We start from the raw sequence: 13,182 nt of genomic DNA on the forward strand, positions 1-13,182 counted from the left end.
GGTGGGAGCAAATGTTTAGTTGTTAGAACTTAAAAGTGATTTACCAAATTTAGAAAACAGTTGTTGGAGTCTGACAGAGACGGGCGACAAGCCAACGAGGGCATAAATTTCAGTGAAAGACTTGTCACTACAAAAACCCTTTTGTCACTACAAAAACCCTGTGTTAGGATAATGCGAAGGACCTTTCTCTGTAATTTCTCTAGTACCTACCAAGCTAAGCTTAATTACCCCTAGGCCTCTACAAAGAGGGACAACCGGTACTGTAATTCATGCTTGAAATCTCCCTTTTTCTGGAGGTTACTACAGTATGTAAATCCAATCAAAGACCTTTTGTTTTTACATCCATTGTATTCAGAATGTGCGAGACAATACCTGAAAACCATGGCCGATTATTGGCAGTGTCGTACAGCCAAGGTTTGGCCTATTCACAATGAGACATTACAGTTTATCAAAAGAGAAAAAAAAATCCAGTGTATTTTATAAGCACGCTTGTTGTCTTTTCATTATAAATAATTAAGTCAGGGTTTCACTAAGACAAACAAAACATTACTCTGGAAGAGCTGAAAAAGTGTGAAAAATAATACCGCGCAAAGGCATACAATGTTGTAAATATTTTTTCAATACCGATTTAAAGTGGCCAACAACTTAGGTCATTTGCATACGCAAGACCCTGGTAATGCTGGATTACTTAAATGGTAAATATTTTATGAACTAAGAACTGTATTGCAGTACATTGTATGGGAATAGTACACGCACAGTGCTATAAAACATCACTGAGTTCTTTACAAATGGATCAAAGATTACACAGAAATTTTATTGAAAAGAAAGATTATTGTGGATTTGTCTACTTGTATGCAGGTACGAGCATAAATCAACATCAAATTGTAGTCATCAAACAAGTCCAATACCATGAACAGTGACTGCTTTATAAAATGACCAATGGCACGAATGCAACCCACGTACAGCGAACATGTTAATCATATTGATATTTAGAATGCTACTGAACTACTCACTACATAAATTTATTGAGTACACACAATTGTGCATGCAAAGTTTTACAGACGTGATCCTGTGGCTTATTGCTTTTGGCAATTGATATAAACGAGCTTGGGGTCTGACATTTCTTCAGTACAGACATGAACTTAAATGTAATTGCATCGCCGGCGAGCAAGTCTTTTATTTCCTTTTTTGATCCCAAATGAAGATCAGTGGTTTTTACCCAAGCTTTTATAGTGTAAAATGTTCTGTAATTACAATTATTGCTGCTGCATGTAGCTTTGCCATTTAACACATTTTCCTTCTACTGTAGCCTTATATAATGTATTGTTGAATGTATGTAAAAGAAGACATGATTTTTCCGCCATCAACCTCAAGTTTTTCCAATAAATACAACCAAGCGAAAAAGTGAAAGAAATACGGTGGTTTTTTTATAGTACAAATTGAAGTGTTGACTTATATTTCAAAGTCAACACTGGGCTCCTGAAATGTTCACCAAGGCTTGCCTTACAACAGTGCAGTATGATAACAAAACTTCAGTAACAACAGACCACAGAACAATAATTACGACCCTTGTACATTATTGAAGTATTATAATCCACAAACTTGTTATAAAAGCCTTATTGGAGTAAGTGCATCAACAAAAAATGCACAGTACATGCAGAAGAAAGAACAGAGAAAAGTAATTTAAAGTCAACTTCGTTTTTACTTCATGACTTGTTTTTCTGTAGATACAATGTATGACAAAAATTCAAACCTGGAACTTTGTGTTCGAGGAGGGCAACGGCATTTTCATTTTCTGAAGGGCACTTCTCAAAAAGGTCTATGGGAATTCTTTTGAAAGGGCATCAAGGCCAAGTCCAGGGGCAACAAAGGCCATTGCCTCCATGTAATTCTACATAGGCCTGCGAGTTGTGACAATCATTATTCTCATTGAACTTTCAGTTGTACATGTATGAAACATTCCAAGAATCGTTACCCATTGTTCCTGTTGTTCTAACACAATGATACATGTAGACACAGGAAATCCTTTTTAGTGGGTCACTTTAATATTAAAGGAACAAGTTGCCTTGGATCGGTCGAGTTGGTCTTTGAAAAGTGTTTGTAACCGTTTGTTATAAAATGTACATGGGTAGAAAGATGTTGTAAAAGTAGAATACAATGACCCACACACACATGCCTCGAAATTGCACGGTTTTCCTTTTACCTCATCAACTAACACGGTCGGCCATTTATGGAAGTCAAATTTTTGACTCCCATAAATGGCCGACCGTGTTAGTTCGCACAGTAAAAGGAAAACCACGCAATTTCGAGGCAAACTTGTGTGGATCATTGTATTCTACTTTTAAAACATCGTTCCAACCATATGCATTTTATAAAAAACGGTTACAAACGCTTTTTATAGACCGACTCGACCGATCCAAGGCAAAGTGTCCTTTAAAGAAATGACCAGCTTCCAGAGCAAAAATGAACACTGATAAACCATGGGACACATACATTGTACAGATGATTGGATTTATCTGAGGCCTATCTCGCTTATAAATATAAAAGGTTTAAAAACCGTAAAGTGTTTCCGTACTATAATTTATAAGAGAGGGTACTGTGTACAGAAATTGTAAACAATACGTATTATATAAGCCTACATTGTTGTACACACAGTTTGTACTACTGTACATGTGTAATAAGTCAGGTACTATAGTACAATTGCATTAGATGTATGGTTTTTCATCTTACAAAAAACATGTATTCATAAAACTTCAAAGGTCTGGTTACTTACTGTACTCTTCATTGAAAAACTGGGAAGTTCAATTTGCTCACAAATACATACTTTCACATACAAGTTGCAACAGTGAAAGTTTTCTTTGTGTTAAAAGTAAGCACTGTATTAAATTGTATTCTAAAATTAATTAATTTTCCATTTGGCATACCCAGGCTCTATTACACGACATATACTATGTGTTGTGCATGCATGACAAAATTGTATTCCTGCCTGAGTCATAGTTGAATCTAGTTGTTTTGTAGGCCATCAATGATTACATATTACAGGCATGCAACTGCCCGATGAAAAAAAAAGAGGAAACTTTTCGAGACCCACAATGGTACCCTAAAAAGTGTTGAGGTTTTTTATGCTCTTAGGTTCATTGTTAGCATGTAAGACAAAGTGGAGTGTTTTATACAACTAAAATAACATGGAAAAAACACCTTGCCTATGTATGCACCGTAATTCGAAGGTGGCAAAGCATTGGGAGTTGATTAAGTTGAGGAAAACTAACTATTGTTGTCCAGGTAATTATGAAATTTGCATAAAATTATTATCCCCCCCCAAAAAAAAAAAAAAAAAAATAGAAAAAAAAAAAAAAAAAAAAAATCGTTTATTTTTTTTTTTTGGGGGGGGAATAATAATTTTATGCAAATTTCATAACTACCTGGGAAAAAATTGTTACTTTTCCTCAACTTAATCAACTCCCGATGCTTTGCCACCTTACAATGGTCGGTGCGAGCCACTTGTCCCCGCTTGCCGTCGTTAAATCTCCCTCTTGCACACCACACAATATGCCATTCCTGGCTTGTCCACTTTCCGGACGGTTTCGGAGAGCAGTTTACCGTCTACGTCTTTTTTTCCCCAACCAGAACCACTTCCAGGTAGTTTTTACTCCTTTATCTATGGCTTTAATTTGGCCAGGTACCACTCGGTCCCGCTCTAAAATATAATTTCTTTTGGATGTCATTTTGACGGACGTTTGAAGATGCGACTGTTTCGTAACGCAATGTGAGACAAGCACACAGTATACGTGTACGTTTGGTAACTAACTCACACACACATACATGTACAACACGTGTATACTATTGCAAAATAGCGGGACCAGACGAAGACACGACCTTAGACTCATTTCAAGGCTGTATAATAACTTGGTTTAGCACACAACTCGCCCGCGCCACGGGGTGCGTTCCACTGTTCCAGATTTTTCGACCGTAAACACGGCTATTAATGACCGCACGCAGTGTGTAAACGTATGCATTGCTTGCTGTGGGCTTTATATTGACCATGCAGTAGAATGGATTGCGTACCGAGGCAGAGGCCAGACCATGCGTTACGATGCATTGTTGAATTTATCTTAAGATCGCGCTAACCGCGGAATGTATTTTTTTAGCGCTAATCATATTTTCAAAAAACGCGGAATTCCGCGGAAACGCGGAAGAGTTGCATGCCTGATATTATTGTGTTTCAACCTGTCACCATTTATAGCAGTACACTTGAGTACATTGTCATTCAACTCACACCTGTCTCTAATTGGCAATAATTTTGAAAGTGGCCCAGATACTTCAGATTGAAGAACATAATGCAGTCACATTACAGACTGGAGATCTACATTAAATTTGACTGAACTTGTTTTAATGTTTAATAACGTAAACAAATGGTGGATAGCTGCGCTTTAATACAATGTCCATGCCGTATATATTAACAAAAGACTCAGGCAGCTTTAAACAAAAACAACAAAATGCCCCCTTCCTTCCCTTTTTTTTTTATTTGATTTTTTTTTTTCAATGACTTGTCTAACATGTATTCATTTATGTATTGTGTGTTTGAACATAAGAAAAAACAATGGATATTGGAAATTTAAAAAAGAATGGCGGCCATTTGGAAAATAAAAAATAAAAAGCCCCTCCTCCTGCCTTTTTTTTTTAGAAACCCGGACGCTAAACATGTTTCTTTTTTTACTAGGCCTAGTACTGATCCTTTTTTTGTAAACATGTCATGATGATCTGTGTACACAGCGTAAACAGACAAATTATATTTTATTTCAATGAAATTCAGAAAGAAAAGCTTAGTTGAACCATGGAGGTAATACCCTTGAACAACCATGTAAAACAAAAATAAAACCTACGGAATTAAACCCCAAGGTATATGTGCCATTGCTTTCACAGCGCAAATAAAGGCAATTTCCTCAAGACATTTCCAACATATTGTCAAAATAAATGTCAATGACTTGAATCTGCCTAGTACTGGGCTCTTCTTAAAAAAAAAACCCTGTGTAGTCAGTAGACAAGAACAGCCGAACTGATGGCGGCTTGACGTCAGTTCATTTACAACGTACAAATTCAGCCTCATCATTTGTGCTATTTTCCCCACGGCCAATTTGGCCAAAGTTATTGAATGCTTCAATTTGGTTCGGACGTGCACGGAAAATTTGAAGAAAATTTGTCAAATGTGATTAGAGAATTGAGACTCAATTGTGGTTGGGGCTACGCCTCAATTTATGGAGATAAAACACAAAAGTTTGGTGTACTGAACAAAGTACAACACAGAAACAAGAGTACATCTAGGATACAAGCAAGTCTTTTTAGAAAAGCGGAGATAAACAAAAGAAATAAGGTGACAACTGACAAGTGCTTAAAAATTCTGGCACTTTAGTGTAAACAAAAGATAGGGATGAATAGCTACCGTTTAATAGGAACTGATATTATGAGTATTCTTTGCCACAACTTCTCACCCTTGATTTATTCTTTTAAGACAAATTCTGACCTAGACGCATATGCTGATTAAAATCAGCATATGCGTCGAGGTCAGAATTTGTCTCTGTTTTGAAAAACATGATGTTATACAAGCAGAACTTACGTGTACTACTGCTTTCATTTTCAAAAAGAGTTTGATCTTTTTAAACGGGGTCATCACTTGCATGTAAATGTATTTCAAGAGATGCATTGAAGTCAAACGTAAGGTTTATCAATGATGTTTAAGAAAATCTACATTTAATTGTAAGCTAACTGTTAATAGAGTGCTGGCACCAGCACGTTGAGTTCGTTGGTTCAAATCTTGCTCTTGTCAATTTTTCTTTTTTCAATCCAAAATCATTTAAAATGTGCCCGAGTCAGTTTTCCTTGTGGTTTATTATTGTGATGAGCATGGAGGTAGTGATGAGCATATCGTGTAGTCTACCTCCACGATATGAGACTTATTTTTGTACTGTTATACAAATGATGTAATGGTACAGTATGTAATTCGTGTACATGGTAAACATTTTACATGATGGACAGTACATGTACACATACTGTACTTACTCAATTTACATCATTGACACTTAATAGAGCAGCAGTAATAAGTTAACGAGGCATCAGTAAATAAACTAAATAACTCAAGTTGCGTCACTACAACCAAGTGCACTGATTCCAGTCTAAGGTAAACATTTTGACACCTGTTACATTTACATATAAATGGCACACCCAGGTTAGTAGGGCAAGCTCCTGTGTGGACCCATCTTATAGTAATATGCAACTGTGCCAGAATGTTGGCACAATGCACACACAGGGTGTTTCCATGTACAAATCACACGCAGAGAATAAATTATTCTGAAACACTGCAGGGAGTTGTACGTGCATTATAAAAACCCTTGCATGACCGCTATACTGTCAAAAAAACTGCATTGCCGTGAATCAATGAATCTTTGTAACACATTACAAATATGCAAAAAAATACATCTCGTTACGATCAACATATTTACTACTGTACTCAATGGTAGCTCCTTTAATACAAAATTTCAAAATTTGTCTTTGATTTAAACCATTTTCTGCTATGCGTTTTTTTTTTATTGAACATAAAATATTTATGTTTATTACAATGTGAATGTCCTTTACTACATGCACATAGTTTTCAATCAATGGTTTTTAAATGTAGTACAAACTATACTGAATTATCTAACATTTTAGTCAACAAAACAACAAGACTGATACTGAATGGAAATTACATTGTTTGTTCATTGTCCTCTCCATTACGTCAAGCCATACTCTTTGGTCTAGCAAACAAAACCTTTACATTATTTCTTCATACATAAAAATTTTTTTTTTAGCGGTCTCTTCCTGCTTTACAAATGACAGTACGACACATAATCTGTACAGAATATGTGTAGAGCTTCCGCTAATGTTCACGGATCACAGCCATGCAGCGTTATTAATTCCTACGGGTCTATTCAGTCCACAGACGTACTTGGCACATGCCGAACCTGTGACTCATTCCACGTTGTCACACAGCTCCGACGTACACATGCAGGCGGGGATGTTTATAAACATATGTGACAGAATATTCCTGTATGGCCACTTATATTTTAGCATGGTTTTATTTTGTGCAGTTGTTTACTTTGGGGGCATTGTGACAGGTTATGTACGTAAGGCACTCTTTATGGCACATATTCTTTGTCTGGTTGGGTGAGAGCGTGTTGTTTTGTATTTTATTGGAGTTGTATGGAAATGCTTCCCGCGTGATTCGGCAATAATGAAATTCAACCTTGAAAAGAAACTTTTCTTGCAGGTTTCATGTTGTTTGGCAATGAAATTCAGATTTAAAAAAAAAATTATCAAAACACAATTGGTACATCCACCTCACATTGTACTTTTTTATTACTACCTACATGTATCTTTGTGTACTTTCAAACTCACTGTTTACATGTGAGCCCGGTATTTCTGTACTGACATACAAAACTACTTTCCAAGAGAAATGAGCACTGGAAAAGTAGACTGGCTATGGTCTTGAGTTATTCCAGCACCAAGAACACAGCACAACTACATTAGTACCAAATCATAGGAAAAATTTCCATTATTCACCATTCCCTTCAGGGTCACTTGTTAGTTCAATGCTTTGATTTGAGAATCTTAGACTTACAAGTTTCCCTTCAACAACAAATCTTCTTGAGCAATGAGTCGGGCTCGTTTTTAAAAGGGCAAGTGCACCAAGGCATTTTCGCCTTGGGAAAGGGCACCCTATGAGGAATTGTAATATTGCTACTGAAGCATTTCAAGGGCATCAAGGCAATGACCAGGGGGCATGGAGGAAATCGCCTTTGTTGGCTCCGTGAAGTATCAGGCCTGATGAGTTATTAATGTCAAAGTATTGACTTCATTTACAAACAAAGTAATGTTATATAATTTGTTTTTAACCTTACACCGATGTGTGTAAAGCACTGTATAATAGGTACTTTCCGGAGTCCTATGAAAGGGCACTATTCTTGGGCGAGAATGGAACCCAAGACCTTTACAATTCTAGAGCAGATGTATAACCAACTAGACCACAGAGATAGCCGGGTAGCTAGAGGCCGAGTGGTTAAGATCACCGAATTAAAACTCGGGTGTTTCTGATCAGCAGAGTGTGGGTTCGAATCTCAAGCCGTGACACTTGTGTCCTTAAGCAAGACACTTAACCATTGCTTCGTCCTTCGGATGGGACGTAAAGCCGTTGGTCCCATGTGTTGTGTAATGCATGTAAAAGAACCCAGTGCACTTATCAAAAAGAGCAGGGTGTTCCTGGCTGTGGCTGCTGTATGCGCCGTAGCACCTTGTAAACCATTATAAGGTGCTAACTAATTGGGTCTCAAAATTCATCACTGCAATAACCTATCTTTCTGAAAGTTTGTATATACTCAGCGCCTTGAGTACCTTGTTTGGTAGATACGTGCGCTATATAAGACTTCGTTGTTATTATTATTATTATTATTATTATTATTATTAGAGGCAGTTCAAAGGTAAAATTACTAAAGAGAAATAGTGACAGTCTAATACATACGTTTGCCGAGGGTCCACTGTGGCAACTGTGCTTGTATAATACTGATACCATTACATGTATAATGGATTTAGAGCACCTTGGAGCATTACTCAATTAGCATTCCCAGTTCCAGACAATAAAGTACAAGCACAGAGAACCAGCACCTCTTCTCATTATAACAAGATGCACCATCATACAGTGTAAATGATGATACAAAATTGATTTATTGAAAACTGTTAATTGCTCAATGAACAAAACACCGAGGGATAACTTGTGTGGTTATATAGAAAGTCCATTGTTAGCTGGTCAATCAATGAAAATTTGAGGAACTGCTCTCTTTGTGTAAAATCAATTTACAGGTCAACGTCTTACATTTTAGCGGGCATGCACAAAGATGGTCAGATACAGAATACACATGGAGTCACTAAACCTGTGTGTTTAATGGTTACCTTTGTAAAATATGTAGCTGATTCTAAAATTTTCAGTTACACACGTGTAAAATTTCAAATTTTATGTTTATTTTTGTTCATGACCTTGACAGTGATCAAAACATTGCGTCTTCATCACAGCCTCCAGACTTGAGCTTAAATCACCCTGCAAATACCCCCCACAAAAAAATCCAAGGAGAGAGAAATCCTCAACAATATAGAGTTAAAGGCAGTGGACACTGTTGGTAATTACTCAAAATAATTATCATCATAAAACCTTTCTTGATTACAAGTAATCAATGGGGAGAGGTTGATAGTATAAAACATTGTGAGAAACAGGTCCCTCTGAAGTGACGTAGTTTTCGAGAAATCAGTAATTTTCCACGAATGTGATTTCGAGACCTCAAGTTTAGAACTTGAGGTCTCGAAAATCAAGCATCAGAAAGCACACAAATTCGTGTGATGGAGGGTGTTTTTTCTTTCATTATTATCTCGTAACTTCGACGACCGATTGAGCTCAAATTTTCACAGGTTTGGTATTTTATGCATATGTTGAGATACACCAACTGTGAAGACTAGTCTTTGACAATTACCAATAGTGTCCACTGCCTTTTAAAGCCATTGGACCCTTTCGGTATACAGTGTTGTCCAAGGCCCACACTTTGTGTACCACAACTTCTATATCAAATAACAAACCTGTGAAAATTTAGGCTCAATCGGTCATCGGAGTCGGGAGAAAACAACGGAAAAACCTATCCTTGTTTCCGCGCGTTTCGCCGTGTCATGACATGTGTTTAAAATAAATCCGTAATTCTCGTTAACGAGAATTTATATTGTTTTGCTGTTTTCTCAAAAAGTAAAGCATTTCATGGAAAAATATTTCAGGAGAAGTCTTTCACCATCGCCTTCTGTAAACCCTGTAAGTTATTTATAAATCTGTGAACTTTTTTTTTTTTCTGAACCGAAAGGGTCCAATGGCTTTAAGTTCTTTTTCTTCTTGACAACATTGTAAAATATTCTCTTGAATAATTCAGGGTATCATATTGTAACTATCGCTAACTTAATAAAATAAAGCCTTGACATTGTTATGAATAAACACACTAAATTTACAACTGCACTCCCACCGTCCATGCTGGTGATGGTTTTCGAGTGTCCAGCAACGACAACAATGCTTTACATGGCTTTTAGCTGGAGCACCAGTGATAGTACTTGTCAAAATAACGTTTTTCTTTTGGTGGGGGGGGGGGGGGGGATGGGGGGGGGGACGGGGGGAAGACACACATTTTTCCTGGGCATGCTCAGACAAGTCTAGTCTTAAGTCAAGGCTTTTGTAACTGTTTTCAAATTTTTTAATTGCAAAATATCAGAGAGGGCGCTCTTCCATTGAGCATGCTGCAAGTAATGAAAGGGGCATCAGTAGCCCAGGCGCATGGCATGTCATGCGCACGTTGAGCATGACAACATACACCTCGGTCGTTGAATTCTCCCTCTGCCTACCCATGACGCATTGCGGTTCTGAATCACAATAAACCTTATTGTATGTTGCACTGTGTTCATTCTGATCGCATTGTGGTCTGCATTTCGCGGCACTTTTTAGTGAAGTTTTTTTAAAGATTAAATCCAAACCGTAAAATGTTCTTTGTAACTGGAACAGGTTTAGCAGTCAAACACATGAAGAAAGGGTGACAAAAGTCTAAATATAGGTACCAACTCCTACATGAGAACTTTTGGTAGGCTTAGTAATAATAATAATAATAATAATATGGATTTATAACACGCACGCCTACACAAAATAAAAACATTATACAATGGAAAATCAAGAATAAACATAATTTAACTTATACCCAATGAAAGTCTGAGTGAACAAGTGATGTTGTTTTGCGAAGTGAGACAGGGAGCTTATCCCATAGGGCAGGAACAGCTTTGGCGAAAGCACGGTCTCCGTAACGAATTGCTCTAGACCTTGGCTCTACCAGCAAGTGAGATCCAGCAGACCGTAGTCAAATGGGGTAGACCCTAGACAAATGGGGTAGTATCGACCTTTGACAGTTAATACATTACAAGTGCCTTCCTGACCTCCATATCCCCTTAACCTTTAAAAAGACCAAAAAATGACAACAGTCAAACAAATATGTCAGTCAAGAATATATCCAGCATACTTACAGTTCTTCTCTCTGTCTCTGTGACAACACCATGGTGATGGCATGGAATGGAAACTCAGCAAATCCAGTTAATACTCGATGGATCTAATATCCACTCAGCGTGTGTGTAGGAAGGCCACACGTGCCAGACTATGAGCTTTCGTTGTGAGAAGCTCAATAAGTACAGTTTATAGTTCACTACAAAAAAATCACCAGCAACTGGTTTTCATCAGCTCATCATGTTTGCTGTCTTCATGAATCTACATAAATATGAAGAGAAAAACACAAGCAAAGTTATAATTACACTGTAGACGTAGTTCAATCATAATTAAGCAAGGTTACACTTAATTAAGTGGGTGAAAGGTGCCTCTATAGTACATGTAAATCAGTACTACAATTTTGTCATTTTCCTCTTCATTTAGATTTATTTCCCCGATCATATAGAACAGTTGGATACCTTAAAAAAAAAAACCAACAACTGAAAGGTTTTGAGAATAATTTGTGTGCATCAGGGTTTGTAAGTTTGGACGTGCAACATGTAGTGTAGGCACACTTGGAGATTCATTTATAACAATATATCAGCCCCAAATTGGGCGCAAAGTGTTGTCAAAACTGTTCAACTATAGCATGCTGAGAACTGACAGTGACAGACAACCAAACAAGTGAATGAATTTGTTGTGAATCAGTGTTTGTGTACAAAGGTTTTCTAAAAATTTAATTTTAAGACGAATATTTACCCTGAATGCTATCAGCACATTAAGTGTCAGGATTGGGTGGAAGCCGTCCTTGCATTTTGCAATCCTCTAATCTTATATGTATTACATAAGACCTATAGGAGGATTGAGGGTTCTTAATTACATATATAGCAAAATATGCAACCCCTCTCCAAACATTTTAAACAATTTTTGGAAAAACCATAATTGCTAATGTTTACTAATTAGTCACACCAAATCATACGTTAACTTTGTTGCAATAACGTAACCCTCCCCCCCCGACGGCTTCAGTCGGGAGGAGGGTTACATGTACGTTATCGCAACTAACGTAAGTCGTAAACTGTGCTGTCACCTCTTTAAAAAAGGATTATATAAATGTATTGTTATTGTTTTTAATTGATCAGTTTAGTTCAAGTGGTTTAGTTAGTGGAGTGAACTTTGAATCTCTCTTTTTTTCTGATTGATTTTTTCTTTTACTTAAACATTTTTAACATGTTTAATTTCAAATAAAACTTTGAACTGAATAATTTTGTGTTGTTGAAAACAATCCTAATAAAAGTAATAATAATATATTATTATGATAAATTCAACATTTCAAGACAATGACAAAACTAGATGATAAGGTATTTACTATTACGATTATGATTCAACAGCAATAACATGTTTTAACACCAAAAATGTCACTCAAGTCAGTGACACAACAAAACTTGTTTAGACTCTTATTTCATCAATAATGGTTGGATTGAATATCATTGAAATGAAAAAAGCAGACACACCCTGTCTGAAAGTTCAAAATAAACCGACATAAATATTGTTTACTACCAAATCACTCATAGCATTAAACAGTGTCAGTAATATTGAGCTCAATAATACTCATTGTGTTTCAATGGACTCTTCATTATTCATGAAAACCACGATCTAAAATGACAATTTTGGAAATGGAGTCGCCCAATATGGCGAAGAACGTTGAAACTGACTGCCGCATATCTTATGTGCACAAACCGAATACAAATTTAACTGACGTGCCAAATGACCAAAAGGAATCGCTTAAATTTTTCGTGTTAATTCAATAAAACCATGAAAATATCTCATCCTACCTACCGACTAAAGTTTACTTGTTCATGTTCACAGTCGTTCACAATCAAACTCAATCTCGGCACCGAGACATAAACAGACAAAATCCAAGTTTTCCTGTTCTTCCAACACGTTGAAATTTCAGCCAGGATGCACGCTCGCGCATGCGCTAACTTTGCTATGTGGAGTACATTTCCCAAGATGCAACGTAATTTCAAACCCGGAAGTTGTCATTTCGTTCGTCAGAATAAATAGACGGGTAACATTTTGTCCACTGATGTTTGGCAACGCGGTTACGT

General features: G+C 36.9%; 1 protein-coding gene across 2 annotated transcripts in view; it reads right to left on the reverse strand.

The window, feature by feature from the left end:
* LOC139938356 (lissencephaly-1 homolog) overlaps positions 1 to 13,051 on the reverse strand; it is a 38,503-nt gene extending 25,452 nt beyond the window's left edge. For both annotated transcript variants that reach the window (XM_071933819.1, XM_071933817.1), the window contains exons 1-2: positions 12,911 to 13,051; positions 11,119 to 11,356 (exon numbers count right to left, since the gene is read on the reverse strand). In XM_071933819.1, the coding sequence (XP_071789920.1) occupies positions 11,119 to 11,150 (32 nt within the window). In that variant the 5' untranslated portion in view covers positions 11,151 to 11,356; positions 12,911 to 13,051. The remainder of the gene's footprint in view (positions 1 to 11,118; positions 11,357 to 12,910) is intronic.
* Between the last annotated feature and the right edge of the window lie 131 nt (positions 13,052 to 13,182).

The sequence above is a fragment of the Asterias amurensis genome, chromosome 6 (assembly GCF_032118995.1).
Source record: "Asterias amurensis chromosome 6, ASM3211899v1".
Lineage (NCBI taxonomy): Eukaryota > Metazoa > Echinodermata > Asteroidea > Forcipulatida > Asteriidae > Asterias > Asterias amurensis.